Source organism: Puccinia triticina, chromosome 16A (genome assembly GCF_026914185.1).
Source record: "Puccinia triticina chromosome 16A, complete sequence".
Lineage (NCBI taxonomy): Eukaryota > Fungi > Basidiomycota > Pucciniomycetes > Pucciniales > Pucciniaceae > Puccinia > Puccinia triticina.
Genome location: NC_070573.1, coordinates 3829223 through 3851247, shown reverse-complemented (window position 1 = coordinate 3851247; position 22025 = coordinate 3829223). Strand labels below are relative to the sequence as shown.

The 22025-nt window shown below is 46.4% G+C and overlaps 5 protein-coding genes across 5 annotated transcripts; 3 read left to right on the top strand and 2 right to left on the bottom strand.

The window, feature by feature from the left end:
* Window positions 1-1011: 1011 nt before the first annotated feature.
* On the bottom strand, window positions 1012-3619 carry PtA15_16A359 (uncharacterized protein; the record flags this gene model as incomplete). The annotated part of the gene is made up of 10 exons (XM_053164040.1): window positions 1012-1114; window positions 1180-1212; window positions 1302-1643; window positions 1728-1959; window positions 1986-2240; window positions 2485-2663; window positions 2738-2841; window positions 2930-3184; window positions 3365-3437; window positions 3510-3619. 10 exons carry the CDS (start codon window positions 3617-3619, stop codon window positions 1012-1014), a joined length of 1686 nt encoding a protein of 561 aa, XP_053028006.1.
* A 1454-nt stretch (window positions 3620-5073) lies between these two features.
* PtA15_16A358 (uncharacterized protein) lies at window positions 5074-7896 on the top strand (the record flags this gene model as incomplete). Its single annotated transcript, XM_053164039.1, has 8 exons — window positions 5074-5259; window positions 5566-5643; window positions 5963-6688; window positions 6774-6809; window positions 6947-6968; window positions 7075-7239; window positions 7318-7610; window positions 7672-7896. The coding sequence occupies 8 exons, from the start codon at window positions 5074-5076 to the stop codon at window positions 7894-7896; spliced, it is 1731 nt and encodes a 576-aa protein (XP_053028005.1).
* A 2180-nt stretch (window positions 7897-10076) lies between these two features.
* PtA15_16A357 (uncharacterized protein) lies at window positions 10077-14645 on the bottom strand (the record flags this gene model as incomplete). The annotated part of the gene is made up of 11 exons (XM_053164038.1): window positions 10077-10282; window positions 10376-10535; window positions 10593-10699; window positions 10816-11262; window positions 11330-11802; window positions 11875-12023; window positions 12086-13552; window positions 13635-13670; window positions 13835-13909; window positions 13984-14066; window positions 14135-14645. 11 exons carry the CDS (start codon window positions 14643-14645, stop codon window positions 10077-10079), a joined length of 3714 nt encoding a protein of 1237 aa, XP_053028004.1.
* Window positions 14646-15415: 770 nt separating this feature from the next.
* Window positions 15416-16530, top strand: PtA15_16A356 (uncharacterized protein; the record flags this gene model as incomplete). The annotated part of the gene is made up of 2 exons (XM_053164037.1): window positions 15416-15689; window positions 16157-16530. 2 exons carry the CDS (start codon window positions 15416-15418, stop codon window positions 16528-16530), a joined length of 648 nt encoding a protein of 215 aa, XP_053028003.1.
* A 3766-nt stretch (window positions 16531-20296) lies between these two features.
* On the top strand, window positions 20297-20800 carry PtA15_16A355 (uncharacterized protein; the record flags this gene model as incomplete). Its single annotated transcript, XM_053164036.1, has 2 exons — window positions 20297-20628; window positions 20701-20800. The coding sequence occupies 2 exons, from the start codon at window positions 20297-20299 to the stop codon at window positions 20798-20800; spliced, it is 432 nt and encodes a 143-aa protein (XP_053028002.1).
* Between the last annotated feature and the right edge of the window lie 1225 nt (window positions 20801-22025).

Below are 22025 nucleotides of genomic sequence, written 5' to 3'. Positions count from 1 at the left end.
CTACCATTGCACGCTTCACAACTCTTTCCGTTTCTTGGTGCCGTGTTGGTGTTGTGGGGCGCATAATGCAAGCAAAGATAAATAGATAAGTGTGGAAGCAATAAGCTGTCTGGACATACTTTCCGGTATAACTTGGGCTACACGTGCACTCTGACAACGTCACATGTATGTAACTCCTTGCAAACTGTGCTATGACGTGAAAGATGTATCTATGGGAAGGCATAATATTTTTGCCCCGGTGCGGGTAAAGAAGAAGACTCACCACACAAATTGAGTTTCAAAAGACAAAATCTTTAAGAATGACATCTGTTTCCACATTTTGTTGCCTGTAGTTTTAGATACAGTTGTGCACCAATCAGCATCCATGCAGAAAACATAACATTGGGGCTTAGATAACTCGATGTAATCTTACCCTCCACGTGGGTTCAAGAGCCCCCTGATCTTGAATGCATGTTCCCAATAAGAGAGCCCATTGGGTTGAGTGTCCGGATGGAATGCGGATGATGGTGTAGTTTCCTTGTACATAGTTGGGGAGGTGGATGTATGCAGAGGTTCACGGGAAGTGGTGGTTTGAAATTGGATAACTTCATCCAGTTTGGAGTGGCCCGTCTCAATCAGGACACAAGCACCAAAACGGAGCCATGAGCAATGGCGCTGGCACCCAGGAGGAACAGCTCCACTTGCAAGTTTAGTCCCCGCTGGTGCTCAAAACGCACACTTTAATCTGACGTTCTCTCCAGGTATTCTGCTGCTACATTCCTGACTTGAGGCCGCTGGCTATCTTGCTCTCAACCGTCCATTTCTTGGCCCGGGCTATCATCCCAATCTCCAATTCAGCAATCCACGTTGAAGTCGAGATCGGGAAAATCCTACAAGGTACATCATCATATATGAACTATCCAGGTCGCATTGAACATCATGGACTGATATCTGACCACCAAGCCACTATGCGTATATCAACAAGACTTTGTTTATGGATTGGCACTTCAATCCGCCTGTGATCCCGAACAGTCAGAAGGAAAGGGCAAACAATTCGGATGACGAGGAAGAGGGGTCGGAGGAGAAGGGCGTGCAGAGTGTGGCGGATGTCCGGTTCGAGGTCTTGATGAGCTCGCTAATGCCTCAACGTCTTCAGCATCACGACCTCTCAGACGACCTCTCAGAAAACCTACACCAAACACTTCATCGACAGTCCCCGGCCTGACGGTCTCCCTGGTAAAAGGAGGTTCCACGACGATGGTCATCATGACAGGGCTAGCAGATCACGTTTATGTTCACGCCCTCGCCGACAACAGGCTCACCTTCCTCCCCGCCAAACATCCACAATAAACAGCGCGGTGGAGGGGACCGGGGCCGAATAGACCCAATGGCCAATCGGCATATGTTCCGGATCGAGGTCGATGGCGAGCTGGGTTGCAACAAAATCGACTTCCCAAACAACAATGACATCTTGGATAGCTTCATGTGTAAGATTCCCGAGGTCTTCTAACTTCATTAATTTGGCTTGTTGGATGAATGCGGTTGGTGCCTTCGATTCTGAAGCCTGAAGAACTGCACTATACGCTGTTTGCAAATGTCCGGCTTTCCTTGCGATCTTGGCCGTTTGAACCCATAGCTGACTGACAGCGGGTGCTCCTCGCGATCTAATTTTTGCATCAAGGGCCCCCGGTCTATGTCAGTGATGGTCAAGGGAAATGGCCGAGATGAGGAGAAAAGCATCACTTCACCTCAGTTGAAACGTAGCCCTCCTTAACCGTAAAAGTTGCTTGCGATAACGAAACGCAGGTGAAATCGATTCCAGCCAGAAATCTAAATGATTCATCAGATTTCGACCGGTTGTTAATCCAGCTTTGAGAGTGATTTTTGAGGAAGGTGCGGCGGGGGAAGAGTTGCAACATGCTTGTCGATCAGGGGTAATTTGTGTAAAATGTGCAGGTAAATTGCCGAGTCGTACATCCTCTTATACGCGTCTTTTTGGGAAGCACCAAGTATCTGGTTTCCAAGCCGAATCCGGGCATCTTTCATGGCTTCATTAAATGCTTGCTCATCAGAATTGAGCAACACGTCCACCACCTTTCCAAAAATCACCTCAGGGCTCTCAAGCGATCCGACTTGAACCGCACGTGACAATCCTTCCCAATTGTTCAACACCAAACTAGACTCGACTGAAAGCGGCGCTAGCTCCCGTTCCCAGTCTGGATGACGCTGAAGCACTCCAACGATTTCAGCCCGCAAAGAATCTGAATTAACAGATGCATGACATGATCAGACTGCGAAAAGGATAGATTAGCGTGAACCAGGTTCACATACCATAATGACCAAGATTTCTCAAGCAACGAAGCAAGCCGACATGCAATCAAAGCTCATTGGGATGTCTTTGTAATTGCACTTCCCAGCAGCTCTGCGCGGAAGTCCAACGGCCGGTTGATTCATGCTCCCGGATCTGATGTGGGATAGATGGTGCAGTGATTTTGGCCAATATACCTTCCATTCCATCTGGCTTGTCAACAGCAGCATAGATTTCATGGGCTTTTTCGTAGTACTTTTGTAATTGTTTTTGAGGAGAAATAACATCAGTTGGTTCATCAACAATCATACTCTGACCACTTGCAACGTGACCACCTTCAAGCTTGACAATTTGCTGTTCGATATTCAATAAAGCCCTGGCGTGATTTTTGCAGTATAAAGCTGCGCTAGCAATCAATTCTGGACTTATCTGACTCATGATTGAATTTACTCGCGCTGTATCAGCGTCTGTTCTTTGGACCCTCCATTTTCGCCTTGAGCTTTCTGTCTATCCCTAATCCATCGGCTGAAGTGGTCCATCAGGCCGAAGATAGTCTGAGGATCAAGAATTAGTCAATGAAACAAGCTGACTGAGATCATCCCCTCTTTAAACACGAATAGAGACCGTAGTGGGTAAGCTCACCTGTGCAACGAGTTGCCTGCCCTCAGGGGAGAATCCGCTTCCACGTTCGACTTGATCCTCTAGTACGGTCACGATCTCAAGTCTCATGTTTTCTAGTTCTTCCGGTGGGCCTGAGATGACAATATGAAGAGCAATGTGAGGCAATAGCTTTTGCAAAATAACTGAGTCGCCATTTCGTATGGTACCCAAGAAAGGTAAAAAGATATCGGTAGCGTCTTTATTTTCAACCAAGGTAATCAATCTTAGTAACCAGTTCTGTAACCAAGAGTTATATAGAGTGGTATGACTATAGGTGGGTACATTGTGGGTCATATTGTTTGCAAAGGAAAATTTGAATTTTGAGCTGAGCAAGGGACTGATAGAGTCTAAGATTTGTTTGGGCATGGAGAACCATTTATTTTTAATCGCACTTGGTACACTTGCTACCCGTCTTACATCGACCAGGTCAGGGGTGAACCTGCAGAATCTGAGCAGTTCTTGGATAGCGTACGTGAGAAAGGTATGGAGCCTGGAATCGTGAGTTGACCGATAGGCCCCGATCAACTCTTCCTGTAATAAATGTAGCGCAAAATTTACAGACTCATTGTGATCAGAGAAATTCGAAACCAAAAACATCTCTGTCTTCTCATCACTGATCTCGCAACGATCCGGATCGACAGCTCCGACGGTACCTAGACACTCAAACGCCATGCTTTTGATGTCGTCCAAAGTATCGTTGCATCGTGAAGTTACTCCTATCAAGGCTTTCACAACATCACCAACGAGATAATGGAACGTGTATGGTTTGATCAGCATTTAAATTAATATTAAATCAAAAGGTTTTTCACAGATAAGGGCCTGTACCATAGAGCATGAAAATTGAAATTTTCCAAATTTATTCGCCTCAAACTTTCTTGGGACAAAAACTGAGCCTGGCCAAAATGTAGGCTTGAGCCCAAATGTGAAGAATTTCAACTTTTGAACCCTCCACTAGTTTTCAATTTTTGTGTAAAGGGCAAAAAAAGCGGAAATTTTCCAAAATTGAGGCCCATGGTACAGGCCCTAAAGAGAAATGGGCCTAGTTCACCAGCAATTTCCCGACATCAAAAAAGAGCTCCCTAGTTTCTATAAGAATTGACCAGTAATTAAAACAAGAGGATCAAAAAGAACTGTGTTGACGACTACAACATACAATAGCTAATATTTAAGATGAGCGCTGCAACAATGACAAGCGCTATAACAACCTAAAAAGTAAGAAAGAAAGGATGAGCCCTAGGTACAAGAGCTAGAATTCACTGAGCACTAAGCCCTCGCCTCCAACTGCACCATCTTCCTCTTTGATAAAACCCTCCAACGTGATACTGTTTTGTGCCTGCTTCCTTAAAGTTCCACCTTTTCTCCAGCTTCCTTGCCCTGGTTCCAACACACCCTTTCCTCTCTCCTACATCTGTAAACGTAGTACAGCTATCTCAATAAACTCTCAGGAGTATAAACCCTCATTGTACCCTAGGATTTATCTCAAGGTTATCCAAGTGAGTAAGTTTTTTGTTTTACCTTAAGAGACCTTTCCGTAGGCAACCTGCTCAGCAGGCCCCCGCGCTTTCAGGCACCCCGCCCTTTCCTCTCTCCTCCATCTGCAAACGTAAAGCTATCTTGATAAACTCTCAGGAGTATAAACCCTCATCGTACAATAGGGTTTATCTCGAGGTTATCCAAGTGAGTTAGTTTTCTGTTTTACCTTAAGAGACCTTTCCGTAGGCTCTTGTCAGGGCTCTTAGAACCAAAACTGCTCAGCCCCCGCGCTTTCAGGCACCCGGGTCCCAACCAAACCTGCCAAGGGCACCCAACCACACCTAGCTCGTATAGGCCCTTTTATAGTCTTTCTATCTTTTTACTATACGCTGGTCTTCAAACCCCTAAGACAGCGCTCATATCACATTCACTTGCTCCCAGAGCATTAATTTGCAGCCTGTGCCTCTAGAAGACCGGTCTTGGCGACACGCCTGCTGACAATTTACTTGATCAGACCCTTCCCGTTCACAGTATCAACTGAATCCTTTGTTTTTCCCAACTAACAGTAAAATTTATCTCTTTCAGGCTTTCCTGTCCAGCCTTCAATACCTTCTCTTTCTAGCAAACATTTCCCTGCTCTTTTCTCTCAAATCATGCCACGTGATTCCACACCCTACGACCGGAAAGCTGTAAGGACCTCAGCAAGGCTAGGAGGAAACCGACTGCAGATTGAACCGGCAGCACCTGATCCCTTGGTTGGAGAGTCTTCAGTTGAATCAATCTTGAAAAGATGTGAAACACAAATTAACCAAAAAGTTGATTCAATTACTGCAAGATTGGTACATTTCATTTCCCCTTATAACTTGTATGCAAGTGATTTTGACATTTAGAATTATGCAGGAAATTTTTAACAAGTTCAAGGTTCGAGAACATCCTATGCAATTTCACTTATTCCAAGCTTTCACTAACAATAATATCTTCAGACCAACGCGGAAGCAATCTTCTTGCAATTCAATCATTGGTTTTCAACTTCCAACAAGACACAATGCTTGAATGAAAAGAAATTTGAGGAGTTGAAGGTCTGTCTCTTTCCATTAAGTTGATACTGGTATTTGGATTGTTGAAACTGACTTACAAAAACACAGACTTCACTTGAGAAATGGAATCGTGAACTTGACCAGGCTCAGCAGAGCAATTCTCAATCAGGGAACTCTTTAACCAAGGTGAGAATAACAAAAAAACTGAAAGAAGGAACCATACTGAAATGTGTTCTCCAGGAGGTGTTACCATTTGTTCAAGCTAATAAGACTGTGCAGTCTCAGATGATACGTGTTACGGAAACTTCAGATGTCAGTTTAGAGGTTTATCCCCGCTGAGAAAGAGCAAAAATTAATGTGATCATTTCAATTTCAGATGATCCAAACCACACAGTCGGAGATCAATACCTTGGGACAGAAATTTTCCGTACGATTTGAGGGAATAGCGGAAGAAATTCGAAACCAATACACTTTGGATTTTAATAATAGAATATTTTCTTTCAAGAATGAGATTCAAGATGAAGTCAATTCCTATATCAGGCAAGCTATTCACGAGTACCAGAATTCCTTTTGGCGTGAAATTGAGGAAGCAGTTGCGTTGAAGGGGTATGCCACCAACAGTGACCTTGGAAATCAAATACAACACTTGTCTGAATCTGCCAAGGCCCAAACCGCGCATGTATCATCCATATTTGAAACCGGACGTTTGGAACTACAAGGAAGTCTTGCAGAAAGAATCAAGGAAGTTCGTGACGAAATCACAGATAATCAAAAGACTGTGCAGAAAAAGCTTGAAGGTGTTGAGCTCAGAGCTTCACGACTTGAAGAGCTTGCAAAAGAGTATGGACAAAAACTGGAAAGACAGAATCAGATCTTTGACACCTCAACAAACGACCAAGGACAAATCACTCAAGCACACGTGGACCAAATTGAGTTGGTATTGAATCAAAAATTCCAACACACAATCATATCTGCAAACGAAGAACTGAAAGCAAAAGGTGAAGAATACACAAATCAATTGTTTTCCAACACCCAATCTAGCCTTGAAGATGTCTCAACTTCTTTTCAGGTGAAGCTTGACTTTCAAGATGAAGCTATGAGATCTCAGCTTCAAGGCATGAATGGAAAGCTTCAAGATGCAATGAAACGGATTTCTGATCTTGAGGAAAAGGTTATGTATCAGCCAGCCAACACTTTCTTACCAAAAAAAAACCATCCAGCAATCCAAAAGGTACACTTTATTCCCTTTCTTGGCATAGCTGAAGTTGCTACACTGACATTCCTAATATTCTGATTATCCGATGGAAATTTGCAAGTCAAAACAGAAGGTTGACCGAATGACAGACTCTGAGGTATGTATCTGTTATAACTTGAGTCAATGAAAGTATGTATCTTTGGCTAATGTGATAATGTTAAAGGGAAATGTAAATTCAGGGAAATTATTTCATGCTGCAACAACCGACCTTTTTTTACCTGGAACATCCATTAGCCTAGATTGACTCAATACAGACGTTAACACTGGAGATGAAATGGGTATTGGTGAGTTCAATTATTCCTGTGAGCACGGAAAGATAGTTAGTACATGATTTAACATTGGAATCGGTGCACAAATTACAGATATAAGTGATAATGAATCCGAACCTCAAGAACCTCCAGTCACGAATAATCCCAAAACCGCTTCAAGCTCTTGTTTGCCTTTCCATTCTAGCCCATTAGAAAATTGTGGAACAGCTTCAGGAACCAGACGTACAGATGCTAACACGGGAGATGAAATGGATATTGGTGAGTTCAATTATTCCTGTGAGCATGGAAAGATTGTTAGTACATGATTGAACATTGAAATCGGTGCACAAATTACAGATATAAGTGATAACGAAGCCGAACCTGATCAAGAACCTCCAGTCGCGAATAATCCCCAAGCCGCTTCAAGCTCAGATATAACTGATAACAAAGCCCAACCTCAAGAACCTCCAGTCATGAATAATCCCCAAGCCGCTTCAAGCTCTCGTTTGCCTTCCCATTCTAGCCCACTAAAAAATCCTGGAACAGCTTCAGGAACCAGACGTAACAGAGTCAAGATACTAAGTTTGTCACAGAACTGCAAACAGGTTGATCTTTGTACTGAGGCAGAGAAACATGATGATCAAGTACTTGTATGTTTTTTTGGCATTTTAATCTTCTTGCATAGCAAATCTTGACATTTTTCCTTGACAGAATCGAGCTATGCAGTCATTTCTATACTATCTTGCGCAGCAAAAACAAAGCAAATATCCTCCACTCCCGCAACCAACTGGCGATGACGTTTCTTCCTTGAAAAATTTGAAACCAATTGACAATCTTCTTCAAAACGGAACTTACATTTTGGATGAGTATGCTAGTGTAGGACCCAATACTCCATATCTGATATCTAGTGAAGAAGTCCAAAGAATAGGAACCTAACCAGATGCAGAATCACAATCCATCAAGTTATCGTCAAACATAGATCCAATTCCAGCAGATTCAGACATACCCAACCCCTTCAACTTGCTGTTTTACGTTCGAGAACGGGCCAGACAATACGGGATCTCACATTTCTCATGGGGGACTGCTTCAGACAACAAGTCTCAGTTGTGGAACTTGCGAGTGGCAGCATATGTGGTGGATGTTTTTATCACCGCGTGTCACAAGAAGTGCTTCATTGAGGTATATTTGCAACAGATTGACCCTCCCTCTATCACAGAATCTCAAAAACTCCTGATGCACACACTGGAACATCGAATACGTACACGAAATCGTGAAGAGGCCCAGCCAGGTGCTGTGAATCGTAACCGAAAGACTGACCGCCAGTGTCATAACAGAACAAGAGCAAGTTGATCTAAGAATTGTTGTGTATAGTTAAAATTATTAAGCTGACATCCTATTTCACATCCTAATTTATCAAGCTTGCAAAGCGAAGAAAAGAGACATGCGCGGCTCTTCAGGAATTGAATCAATTTGAATTCTTGTTTGAAGATGATAGACTTTGCTCAGACGATGAAACTGATAACAAAAACCCTAAGGCAAAAACCGAATTCCAGTACCTTTTCGTAGCACTTCAGCCACCTTATTAGTGGAGCTCATTGATAAACGTACACTTGATCTATACAAGGATCCTGCTACAAGAAAACCCGGCCCAATGCCTGCAACAAGAGTACCGCCTTCAGACAAAACTACACCCCTCTCTTCTCAAACAAGAGTGTCTGTTGGGCTACCTCGAGATTGCTATGAAGGATCCTTTCTCACAAATCTCAGTGAAAAAGAATTGGAAGGCTTGAAGATGCTTCCTGAGTGCCTCACCAACATGGGCGCCTTTTTTGGATGAAATAATAGCTTTATTGTGTATACTTTGCTAAATAAATATCCCTCTTAAATCTCAAATTGTTTCTCATGTTCCAAATAGTGATGCTCTCTTTTCCAAAGTTTTTTTTCCTCCTTTCATCTGATGGGTCTAACACACCCCGGTTGAATAAGATTTTGAAATGTTCTTTTTTACTTTAAAGCAAGCCCAATATTGAACTATCTCTCTTCTCCTTCAATCATTCTCTGTTATGTCAAAATTGTAGAAATTAAATCCATTTGAATTTTCTTGTGGTTCAAAAAATTACCTGAATGTACATAAATTTTATTTGAAGTAGGAATGGTTGAGGCGGAGAATTGGATGACTGGGTAACAGCTGGTGCTTTCATATCAACAGAAGTTAGAACTTCCTTCAGCAGGCAGTTGTAGGCTTTCTAATTCTTGCTTCTTGATGACAGCCAGGTTGGGATTTACCTCCTCTGTTTGCAGAGGAACGGAGATGAATGCTGTTTGCTGTGCCAATGTGGGCAGGCCTGCATTTTGGATGGGGCTCCGAAGAAGACAAAACAGCAGGGAACAATCCTTCTTTCCCCCTTTGGTGCTTGCATAATCCGGATCCGCTGACGGCGTGCTGATCAAAGGCCACGATCAACCCGTCCTCTTCTCCGGTTCCTGTCGAATTGCCAACAATTCTTGCTGTGTGCGGTGTGTAAACTCATGAATGCCCACGACCACCCTGAGGGAAAGTATGTACAACAACACCAGTTGCCGTTTCATAACGGAGGAGGCGTGGTCGAAGGCTTCTCTCAAATCGCAACAACAGACATCCCTTACACAAATGGGCAAGATGTAAATAGGTTCAATTTTAATTTCTATCAACTAGCGCCAACAGAGTAGATTCGGAGGGTTTCTACGGGACGGCGCCCCCCTCCAATAGAGGGACTTCGTTAAGTCAGAGAGTAGATGAGAATGTAGAAATCCTCTTCATCAATTCTCTTGAGCTGCTTCTCAATATGTCAAGGAAGGTGTGATGCAGCTTATGGAAAGATTGAAACTATATTTTACCGAGCTTCTCCATCACATGAGTTGATGCGCTTTTGAGGATGGATTATAAAGTCTGCAGAGAGAGAATCGAGTGATGAGATGGTTTGCGCATGTGATTATAGTTGAGATGAAAGCTTGCAACGACAATATGAAGGAGACAAAAAGAGAACTAACAAGAAAAACGTCCAAAACAACAAGATGATCTGAGGAATTTAACACCAATGGGAGCTTATCCGTATACAAAAAGAGAAGAAGACAGGTCAATCTGCCTTGGGATTGGGCTGGACAAGGTCAAGATACCGTTGTCTGCGGAGCGGGTCAAGCGTGATCAGACGTTCAAGTAGGTGGGCATGCTCTGCGGGGCGAGCCCGGATGAGAGCGGCGATGGCCCATTTGGCGTTGGGCTCGACTTCGAGTAGCTCAGCGATTGAGGCGTGCTTGGCCGCCAGGATCTGCTCGTCTTGTGCTAGAGTGACCATGGATATTGATGGGAAATTCAAATTAGATTCTTTTTCTCGAGATTCCCGGGGTAGGTATAATGCGGGACGGGCCGACTGACTTTGGCTCAGCAACCAGTGGTGGAAGAGCCATGCGCTCTGGTCATTAGGATTGATCCAGAGCGCACCACGAACCCACTCCAACTCGGCTGCCAAGATGTCTTCTTTCTTCTTTCGATCCTGACCACAATCCGCATCATGGGCTTGGTCGTACTGATCCAGCTAGGATTGTAGGAGTTTGGAGCGATAGTGCCAGGCAGAAAAGTTGGAAAAGTTCACCTCGATCTGCTGTCCACTAAAGGCCAGTTCTTCGGCATTGAGCGTCTCCAAAGGCTGGCTCTGCTTGATTCTCAAAATCACATAGCGCCAATAGTCCCAGGCGTGGACTGTCATGATAGGGGTGACCCGTTGAACTTGTGCAAGTGGCGTTGTTTCTTGCCGCATTCGGGATGGAAACTTGGCTGAGGACTGCGGCTTTCAATCTCGCCCTCCATTGCCGTACTCTTCACATGTGTCAAATCGCTTGAAGGCTTGTACGCAAACCATGATTTCAAGTCAGGTATCATGCTGTGCAGGCTAGGCGGCTTTCCTGAGGATGTAGCAGAGCATTTGATAGCCTGAGCCCTGCAGGAGTAATTGGGGTCATAGATGATGTGGGGGTTTGAAGAATTTTTCGAGGGCTGGTGATGGTCTTGGGTTGGGTAGGGCGGGTCTTGGGCCTTTTCAAGTGAGGTGAGCGCTCTCAAGCTGCTGGTGATTCCGATCATGATCTGTTCTGCCCCGGTTTGGGCAACCAAGCCTTGGTTGTTCTTGTTGGCGTCATTGGCGTAGGTGAGAAGGGTTCTGAGGACAAAGTCGGTGCCATAGTCTAGCTGCCAGTACAGGATGAAATGGACCAAGGAGACGAAGGTGTCAAGGGAAACTTCGGACGGATAGACGTTCTTCCAATCTGGAGGGAAGGCGGTTTGGAGGATGGGTTCAAGCCGCTTGTTCAAGGCCAATGCGCCTTTGCGGACCCGATGCAAGTATGACCACGTCAGCTGGACGATTCTGCGGATCAGTCTGGATGATCCGGGAGCCCAGCTCGAGGATGAAGTTGACCGCTGCCACTTTGCGCAAGCTGCAGACGGTGGCCGAGGTACGGAACTGGGCGGCAAGATGCTGGCCGGCAAAGGTGCTCGCCAGGTTGACTTCCACGTCCGACAAGAGGTCCAGCTGCGTGCCTAGCATCCCGCGCGCTTTCAAAAGGTCGATGGCTTGCTGCCGCATCGTCAGGTCAGAATGGGTCAGCCGGGCCAGACAGATCACGAGTAATGCCAAGTCGCGGATCTGGAGGCTCGGGTCCAATATCAATGCGTTCCCCAAGACCCCAAACAGAGTCTGCAGCAACGGCATCGCCTTGGAAGACTCATTCCAGCAAAGCGTCAGGGCGGCCTCTAAGAGCCGATTGGATTCGCTGCTATTTCTTACAGACCCGATGAACGCCCGTCTAGAGAAAGTTATTGTGCTTTTTAGAATAATATATATATGTAAAATAATTTGGAATTAAGAGACGACTCACCTTGCGTGGACATGGGACTTCGGATCATTCTTTTCAAACAGCATCACGATCCATCTCAACAGTCGCGAGACACTAATACGGGGGCGATCGGCAATACTTTTGGGCCAATTCTGGGAGCCACTGGCGACCCAAACGTCGAGATAAATCTCCTGCAAAAAAGAAAAAGAAATATAAGGGATGAAGCAGGGCCACAATAAGATGGGAGACTCACGCAGAGCGTCGCAATCATCGATGCAGAGGCCGGAAGAAGATCGCCCGAGATGGTTGTCGAGGACGCAGACGGCCGTCCCCGTTGCGGCACATTAGCCCTGCTGGACATCGACCCGCTGCGCGAGGGATGAGGGTCGCTCCCAGGGGGATGGCCGAAGCTCAGGTTGGCGTGGGCAGATTGGGGCTGCAAGGAGGATGAGCTGATCGCGCGGGTGCTCCAGTCTTCGGCCAGATTGTAGAAATCGATGAACAGCTCCTTCGGGAAGAGATGCGGATGGCCGGGCGAGGAAGACGGGCGCGAGAGGGCGGTCTTTCTGAGCAGTTGTTTGGCAAAGATGAGGAAGGATTTGCGGATGGAGAGGGAGACGAGGTTGTCGAGATGCTGCTGAGACTTGAGAAAGATGCAAGTCTCGTGGGAGAAGGTGGCCAGGATGTCGACGGTGCGGTCGGCGATGCGGTAGTCGGGATGGAACAAGAGCTTGGTGGTGGATTCGTGGAGCTTGCCAATGGCCGAGAAGAGTCTGATGATCTTGACGGTCCCGTTAGGCCGGGCGGAGCGGTCCTTCTGGGCCTCGATCATCTTGCGCTCGCTGGTCAGATGGTGGGCGAGGCCCGAGAGGCCTTCGAGCAGGGTGGGGTACATCAAGACGTGGATCGAGCTCATGGCCCGGATTGCCGCTTCCCTGAAGGGCGGCTGTTCGGAGGTCAGGAAGGGCACGAGGGTCTTGATGAGGTCCTCCCCGGGAGAGATGTTCCTTTCGCAGGCCAAGGCACTCTGGGAGGTGTTTGACAGGGTGTTGATCGTTGGGCTGAGGTTGCCGGTCTTGGGGTCAGTCGAGGTGGTGATGCTGGTGACGCTGATGAGGAGCAAGGACCAGAAATGTAGAGGTTGCGGTCGTCCCAGCCTGGATTGAGCCCGGTGACGGTGACGGTGGAGCGGCCGCCGACACCGGCCGCATTGGAGGCTAGGGGATAGAGCCGCTGGAGCTGGCCGTAGAGGAGGATTCGATACGGTGGCGGGGAGGAGGCGGAGGGAGGTACTGAAGATCGAGGAGAGCGCAAAGCAGAGCAGGGTGTAGTCGACGGGGTTGTCCGATTCAAGCAAGCGGGTCAGGCTCTCGCCGTTGGCCGCCTTACGGTGTTTCTTCCACTTGATCAGCCGGGTCCGCTTGACGCTTGAGAAATCGTTGTCGTTGAGGTTGTCGAACAGCCGTTTCTCGGCCTCGGCCAGAAGAGTGGTGACGCTGCAGGTCGGGTTGAAGGTCATCGATCGTGGGGTGGTCATCGAGCTGGCCTCTTGGATGATCCCGCGGGCGGTAGCAATGATCCGTAAGGCGTTGGTCTGGGGTAGGCTTGGAGGTGATTTGGGAGCGGAGGCTGGCAAAGGAGAGTTTCCTGTGCTGCGGGAGAGGGGCGGGGGGTGCTGTCCGCCAAATGGGCATGAGGCGGGGAGGCAAACCAGGGTGTGCTAAAGGTGGCGTGAATTGGGCGGAGATATCCAAGGCCGCTTGGTGACAGGCCATCGCGACTGGAGAGTCCGCTTCACTTACTTGAGGATGACAGAGCGTGTTTAACAGGAAAAAACACTTGGGAATAAAATGTGAGATGTGATTCTGTTGAATTTCTGTTCAGTCTGAGTAACCAGAGACTGCTCCTTCTCGTCCAAGAAATCAGCAACACAGTCGTGATTGGGTTGGTTGGAATTGGGAAGAGAGGTGAAGAGAAGCAAGTAGACTGGATGACGGTTGACCGAAGAAGCCCCATTTTTGGGGGGTGGATTGGTTTTAGTCCCTAGCAATGTGCGTGCGGCCGAAGATCCAGAGGTCTAGAAAGGCAGAAACTGGCTGTTCTTCAGCTACGGAACATCCGACTAATAAACAGATTAAATGGTTTGCCTACATCTTGTGACAGTTGCCCAGCAAAGAGGCTGGCGAGACCCCAATGGACCAAGCTATCAGAAGTGATGAGCACTTGGTCCAAATCTGGTATGTATCCAAATGGCAAGAGTCAGTCGCAGGTATGATCAGAAGGCAGTGAGAGCGCGACTGACAAATTAGCTGGACCGCCCGACTGGAATTTTGCTTCAATACCCACAGCGGAGAGGTGTGCCAAAGAATGGATTTTTCAGTTCCCAAGTTGAGTGGTCCTTGATCCGATCTTGAGGAGATGAGCAGAAGAATCCATTCTAAGGATACCCACAGCAGAGAGGTGTGCCAAAGAATGGATTCTTCAGTTCCGAAGTTGAGTGGTCCTTGATCCGATCTTGAGGAGATGAGCAGAAGAATCCATTCTAAGGATACCCACAGCAGAGAGGTGTGCGAAATAATGGATTCTTCAGTTCCGAAGTTGAGTGGTCCTTGATCCGATCTTGAGGAGATGAGCAGAAGAATCCATTCTAAGGATACCCACAGCAGAGAGGTGTGCCAAAGAATGGATTCTTCAGTTCCGAATTTGAGTGGTCCTCGGTTCGATCTTGAGGAGATGAGCAAAAGAATCCATTCGATTTCAGCTAGGTTGGCCAAAGTGAGTGGGAGCTGTTTTAGAGGGCTGGAAGGTTGCATTGGGTCTGAGGGACTGAAAAAGCCCGATAAGCATGTCTTCTTAACGGGAGTGCAGCGGGAGTGGGGTATTGTCCAAAGAACCGGCCAGTTACGGCCTAACCTGTCCTAGGGACCTGGCGCGAGTAAGACGGAAGACCCAGGAGTGGACAGGTTTCTCCTCCGGAAGTTTCGGCCTTGTGTTTAGGCCGAAGTGATGCTGTACAGTTCTACAGGCTGGAAGCCAAGTGACGACGCGTCACGCTTCTCTCAAACTTCCAGCTTAGAAACAGAATAACCTGAGACTGGCTTAAGGACATGATATGGTACAGGCTTGGTATGTACCACGTGACCGCCCACGTGTCCGGCCCTGAGAGGGAGAAGCAAGGCAACCATACAGCCTGGCCCTCTAGTCCTACAATCTTTCCGCTTCACCTGACACAACCGGGTCATCTCCGCGAGCTTCTGGAGAAAAAAGTAGGGCAGGACCATATTGGGCGCAAGTCTACACGTTGGAATCTGTATGTAAATACATCTGTTCATTATGCGAGAGGCTGGAAGGGAACAAACTTATCCCAAGTCCTCGCCTGCCAGGGGGCACGGCTTGAAGCGGACTTATCACAAGTATCCCTCCTCGGGGGAGCGTAGAGACCCTTCCCGCCTCCTTGGAGAGGCTTATTGAGCTCAGGCAGGAAGTGCCTTGCACAAAGTGCAACCTCCCCTGTGAGACAGACCAAGCGGCTCGCACAGGGAGACTTTTTTAAGCTCGCGAAGGGAAGTGGAAACTTGACAGCATGCTCGCAACCGGTCCCTCTTCTGGGCGGGCTGGCGCCCTTCTCCAGAGAGGCGTTGTCAAGCTCGGCTTGCAGCATTGTGAAGCGCGACAGACGGTCCGGGAGACGGAGGGGGGGGTTATGTTTTTGGCAGCCAGTGCGCCTGCGGCAGAAATTCTGGGTCACCCACCGGCCCCTCTTGGGGGCTTGAACAGCAGGCACAAATTCAACTTGTTTTGGGAGCAAGCCAAAGTACTACAACGTCTTGTGACCCTGAACGCTTCCCAAACGACCAGTAAAGATGTCTATCCTTTGCTCGGATTCGCGCACTGAGGCCGATGTGCGCTCGTTGACAATGAGGATGTCAATTTTGTCGCGGTTGGATGGTTCTGGACAATTTTCCTTTGTCAGTTAAAGATCTCTCCATTCCCTCTTTCAGATCCCAATCCCCGGACTAATTTGATTTCTTCCACTGGAAAAACCTGGTCTCAATTGAAGGTGACCTCAAGGCCTTGGGAGCGGTGACTGGTCCGGCTGAAGTTCGAATTAGGGATGAGAAACCTACGGAAGCTTCTCTCGACGTTAACGTTGTCCCGGTTTGTGGTCTTCCGGGTGCATAAAAACTCATTAGAATTAATAATAAATGATCAGACTGTTCTTATTGCCGTCCATCAAGAAGAACTTCCTGGAGTAACTTGAGATTACTGAGACAACTCGACTCTGACTTAGATGTTACCTTCATTGATCGTATGTGACCTACAGGACCCGCGACAAAATCTTTAGCTCATTCGATCAAACTGTTCTTTACGCCGCTGATTTTACTGAACAAATACCCGAGATCATTGATCCAAATCAATCTTCAAACACTCTCTAAGCCGACCGATCGCTGGACAAACGGTTTCTTGACGGCCTCCCTTGAGCAATCGCCGGTGCCCCTATTTGACGAGACCCAGAGTGTCACCGAGAAAGCCGCGCTGATCAACGCTGCCAGTCTCGCCCTGCTTGACGCCGGAGTAGGCATGAGGGGATGTGCATTCGCGGTCGCGGTGGCCATTATACCCGCATCCGCTGCTAGGTCCAATCACTCAGACCAAGCCCTCAACTCCGATCAAATCGTCCTAGATCCTAACAATTAAGAGCTTGGGTCAAATTTCTTCCACATTATTCCCGGCTTGGGTAACTCGTGATGATGTTCAACTCTCAGGTACGATGCAATCCACAAAATAGTTTCTTTGGCCTACTCCCTCGGACCAGCGCATGACTGACATATATTCTGGATTCAGGCAAATTGATAGCCTTGGCTAAGTTTTTAGCAATCCTGAAAAATAAGAACAAAGAGAAAATTATTCTAGGTACGCGATCATTTGAATAATGTTATCAAATTTCCAGGAGGATCATTGAACCCAAATCATTTACGTAGTTTCCAACCCATGTCGGAACAGTGGCGGTGATAAACCCGTTCCAGTATCCTGTGACGATGCGACCAACGATGAAATGGACCAGATGGAAAGCAGTGGCCTGCAATGTTGAGCCGCAGATCATGATTATGGCTCCGTAAAATATCATTTTTCTTCAGTCGTATCTCAGATATGTCGCCAAGTGCTCTCGCTGCTAAGCAGACCCTCCTCAAGCAACACACCTGCAGACAGTACAGGCTCCGACAAGGCTCAAAGATTGGTCTGCAACATCTTTTCCACCTCGACCTGCGCGTATACTTCCGCAAGACGTCTCCCCCTGTCTGTCTGTACTCCTCCTCTCCTTCTCCCTCTTCATGAACTGCCTCTTTTACATTCATGGGCGCTCCGTCTAGGACCTATGGTGTAACCCCCAATCTCCTCTTTGCCCGTCTCGCCCTGCCTAGTATTCCCAGCATTCTTGAACTGGTTGACAATGCACGCTTGAAAAATCTCAACAATGGATGTGTACGGAGTCTGGGTGGCTGCATTTTGTAATTCAATTCCATCATGCTGAAAATTGTTGCTGTGGAAACCAAAAGAAAAAGAAGAAATGAATAGAACGAAAAAAATAGAGGCAAGGGCTGGATTTTACCAGTGGGTGAGTTCCCTAATCTAACTAAAATTCCTGCTCCATAAAGCCATGTACTCTCAATCGATAAATACAAGTATAGTAAGGATTGCCGTAATTTGATTTAAGAATGAACAGTAATTTTTCTCTGAAGATTGGAGTAAAAAATGAGGAGCCTTTTCCCAATTGATTTATGAAGAATTGTGGATAACGTGGGACGTAATTGTGGTCTTCTGGAACTTGGAAATTTTGGATTGTGGATGATTCTTTTGGATAATAAGTGAGATCCAACAATTTCTTACAATCTTCCACCGACCAAACTTCCATTTCCTTGGGTGATGAGTCTATTTCGTAAGCTGCTAATGTTGAAATATGCTCAATCAAGACTGAAGTGACCACTATTTTTCTCAAAAGATGAACTCCAAGTTGACCTGTTGATCCTGAGAATGACCAGCACATTCCAGCCTCCATTTCGGGACTCAGAGCTGTAATTGGTCCTCTTCCATTGACAACCCTTGATGCCCCGGTCAAGAAACTGATGAGCGATGCTTTCACCCCTTGCAATTTGACTTGGTACGTTTTTGATGTTAGGTCACGTATCACCGATGCTCCAGCGCTGTATAGTGCAAAGTCCCGCTGGCCAATTTGTTGCCTTTTGTATTCACAAACCACGTCCTTCACCAGAGCACGAGAACACTCCTTGTCCCTTTTCCGTTCAACTGGTAGTAATTTGGCAACTTGTCATGTCTCAGTTATTTTTATTCCCAGATCTCATGGTAGAATAAGTATTTCACAGCTACATACCAAGATCACTTCTTTTTATCTTTCCACTTAAAGACCTTAAACTAGTCTCAAGATGGTCAATTCTTGTAATTATGTCCTTGAATGTCTTGAGTTCCGAATTTGAAGATTTTTTGAACTGGATATTGATGTGGCTGATTTTAGAATCAAAATCTTGGCATACGGATTGGAAGCCAGACTCAAGATGTCCTATTCTCGATGAAATATCTTCAAATTTCTGATTATCCAACCATGAAGATATTACTACTGATCCGGATTCCTTGAATGTTTGGAAGATGGGCGTAATTGAGGAGTTGGCCGGTTTACCATATAAATCTGTTTTTCCAAAGGATTAAAAGTCAGGCCTATCACACGATTACTTCAACCCAAGAATCAAAACTCAACTTAGCAGGAGGGTATGGAGAAAAGATACAACTCCTAAAATGCAAAAAAACCATTTCCAAATTCGGGTGCTAAAAAAAGGTGATACAATTATGTTGAATCTTCGACCCCATCGTTTCCCGAAACTTTCTTGAACAAAGTTGGCTTGCATGATAAGTTGATGTTGGAATCGGTTGCAGTAATTTTTTAATCTCTATTATCTCTCCTGACGAACTTACACCTTTCATTTTTCCAATTTAAGTATCTCAGAGCAGCCCTGTAAGAAACAGGTTACATACTAAAATATATATGATGTAACTGACATCTATGATGGCTGGCAGCTCAAAAACCACACAGCCTATCCCTTAGCAGCGCTCTTTGTATACAGAACAGGTTACATAAAATACAAATGTAGCACATTTGATTTTGCAGAACAATGTACCGTTGGCTCTGGCCAGCTCTGACCGTCCCATTTGGTGGACGTAGAAAATTCAACTGTCTCACGTCAAATAGTACAGTAAATGGCTCCATACAGCCTTAGTTTCTTGCACGGGGCCCGTGTCAGGGCCGTATGTTGCTACGGGGGAGGTCCTGTCAATTCATGGGACGGCAGGGGCAGACCATCCTCAGACATTCCCTACCTGATCCCTGGCACTGCAGATGCCGTCTGACAAGTTAGAAAAAGTTTATTTCTCCCGGGCTTTCATAGGACACAATAAGCTTAACAGAGCTTCTGATTTTCGTTTTCAATCCACGCGCGTGCAAAGAGGTTAAATCTATTTAAACATGTAGTCAATGTTTGAGTATTGATCAGAGGGAACTCCTTTGACTACACTGGAACCGCAAAAACAGTCTCTGTTTATCCCCATGTGAGGTTTCCACCAATACAAAATTGCTGTTTGTAAATATGTGGTGCTTTTTTTTAGAATGGGTTCACTGCCGAAAAAATAAGAGATATTTTTGCAGCTTGAACTTGTACATGCTGCATCCACGAGCTAAGGGTGGAGCCTGTCCAGATGCTCATGAGTCCTGGTGGCCAAAAATCCCGGCTGAAATCGGGCCCTTTGTGCCAGCTGCTTTTGCCCTGCCAAGTGTGCTCGGATGGACTCGGCTACTATGTGATGTGATGAAGTTTGGCCAATATTATGCACACACGCGCTCTGCCTTAGGGATGTGATCTGACAATTGCTTTGCTATCAGCCCCGGTGGAGTCTAGACTCAGGTTTGGCAGCGGGCTGCAGGTGCAGGCTATATTGAACCTGTCATAAGATTTGTGCCGGGTGTAGAGTTGCAAGGTCTCAGTGGCAGATGGAGCGTCGCGCCGGCGGTCGACATCCGGAGATTCAAATTCAAGAAGGCTTTCAGCAGACGCTTGCAAGCTGTGATGGAGTGTACTACATAGACTGCCATCCATCCAACATGAAAGTGCGGAGCAGAGAAGGGTGTGAATTTTGAATTGATTACATAAATCAAGTGTGACAGACTGACAACTGTGTTCTGACTGATCTAAAAAATAGAACGGTACCCATCCTCTTCATCTCTTCAATAAATTGATCACCATCAACAGGAGCCTCAAAGAAAGAATAACATGGCCAACTTTACTCAAAAATCCAACAAGCTATCCGAGAGGACGACCTTTGGCAGGCAGCGTGGTGGATGTCGAAATATTCGCTCAGAGGATTTTGGCTTTCACACAATCAGCTTGAGTGGCTTGAAATGGAGAAAAGCCATCGCAATGAGGAAGCCAAGGAATCTCTTGTCGAATTGGAGAAGATTGCGCACATGGATGCTCGGGACGATTTCAAATCTTGGATACACGACGCGGCCCCATTTCCTTTGATCATGGAAAACAGCTTACTGAAATATCGCAATGGCTCTGAGGCTTTGCGACTCCGACAAAACATATCCATATCAATCCGTGCCGCTGGCTACCTTGAAGAGATTATCCTCATGGCAAAAAAAGCACCCAAGATGACCGCCAAAAAAGGGGATCATGATATTGAGATGGAAGCCATGGGTGAAACACCAACGGTGGAAAAATCCAAGCTGTGAGTGCATAATTATTTATCCTTTGTTTCAAATTTGGACACTTACTTTTTGTACAAATTTTGAAATTTCAGTGCAAGTCTTAATGATAATGATTGGATTCTAATCAGACGAGAAGAAGCGCAGCAAGGAGATTTTTTTGGAAAGGAGTGGTCAATCTTACAGCCACTTTAACTCTTTGGCAATGCAAAATCTATGTGTTTACCTCCCGGGCCCCCAAAGAGTCCAGCAGCCCTGAGGACAGCCCGCCATCCCCAGGATGCCAAGCTGCGTCCATTTGCTGTGGATTGGTCCATTGGCTGTGAAACACCGTCCCTGATAATCCGCTCCACTAAGCACTTCCACTTTCTTCCTACATTATAGATTGATCACGGGCAGGCACTAGAATCCATGGGCCCCTATTCTCGGAAGGATTATTTGTCCTGATCTGTCCCAATCTAAGACCACTCTTGCAGTTGCCTGCTGGCAAGCAAGAGCCCGAAGCAGGACCTCCTGTCTCTGTGAGGCTGGGTACCTGCAGGGCTCTCACTAAAAAGGCTTTGTTAAGCTTGGGTGGCTTGCCAACAGTCGTACCAACTCGGCGGGCCCCTGCCAGTCTGGTGCAGAAGGCAAGCCGGTCCTACTGACTAGGGACGGCCCCTTGGCAGGCGTGCGGGTGTCTTACCAAAGGGGACATGTTGCTATGCAGTGCATCTGGGAATATTCATCACTCCACATTGAGCAATGAAGATTTTCGCTGTCATTATGCATTTAACTGAATCATTGTTGTTACTTTTGCCAACTGGACCCAGGGTCGCCAGGGCGCTCCGCAACAGGTTTCCTGGGCGCCTTCACTGCCCTGCGGTATAGTCCTTGAGCACGCTAAGTAGCCAAATTGAAAGATTATCCTTTCCGAAGAAGATAATCACCAATAATCCTATAAGAAATACAGACTGGAAGCTAGAATTAGTGGAATTTCAGACCGCTCAGAAAAGCAATCATCTTAACTTTACTCAACAACTGCTTCAGCAAGCGTAGTAGACCGTTTCCCCTAGACATATTTCATCTGAAACCACTGTTCTCTGCTTTAAATAGATCATCACCTACCTCGCAGTTCTGCTTCATATTCTGCTTCACCCTAGCCTCACTTCTTAAAAAAATATCCCCTCCAAAGATGAAGCGAAAAGTGAATTCTATGATAAAGCAGACAAACAAGAAGGGAAGAATTTTTGATTCGGATTCCAACTACCATTGTATTTCTGGACGCACAGATCTTGACTTACAAGCCCAAACTGCAAAGCTTGCATTCAATAAGGGGGATTTTCAAATTTCACTTGAAAGTTTTACCCGCATTCACCAAGCAATCTGTGAAAACTCACCACATGATTCACCTCAAAAACACTCCTTCTTCCTTCACATT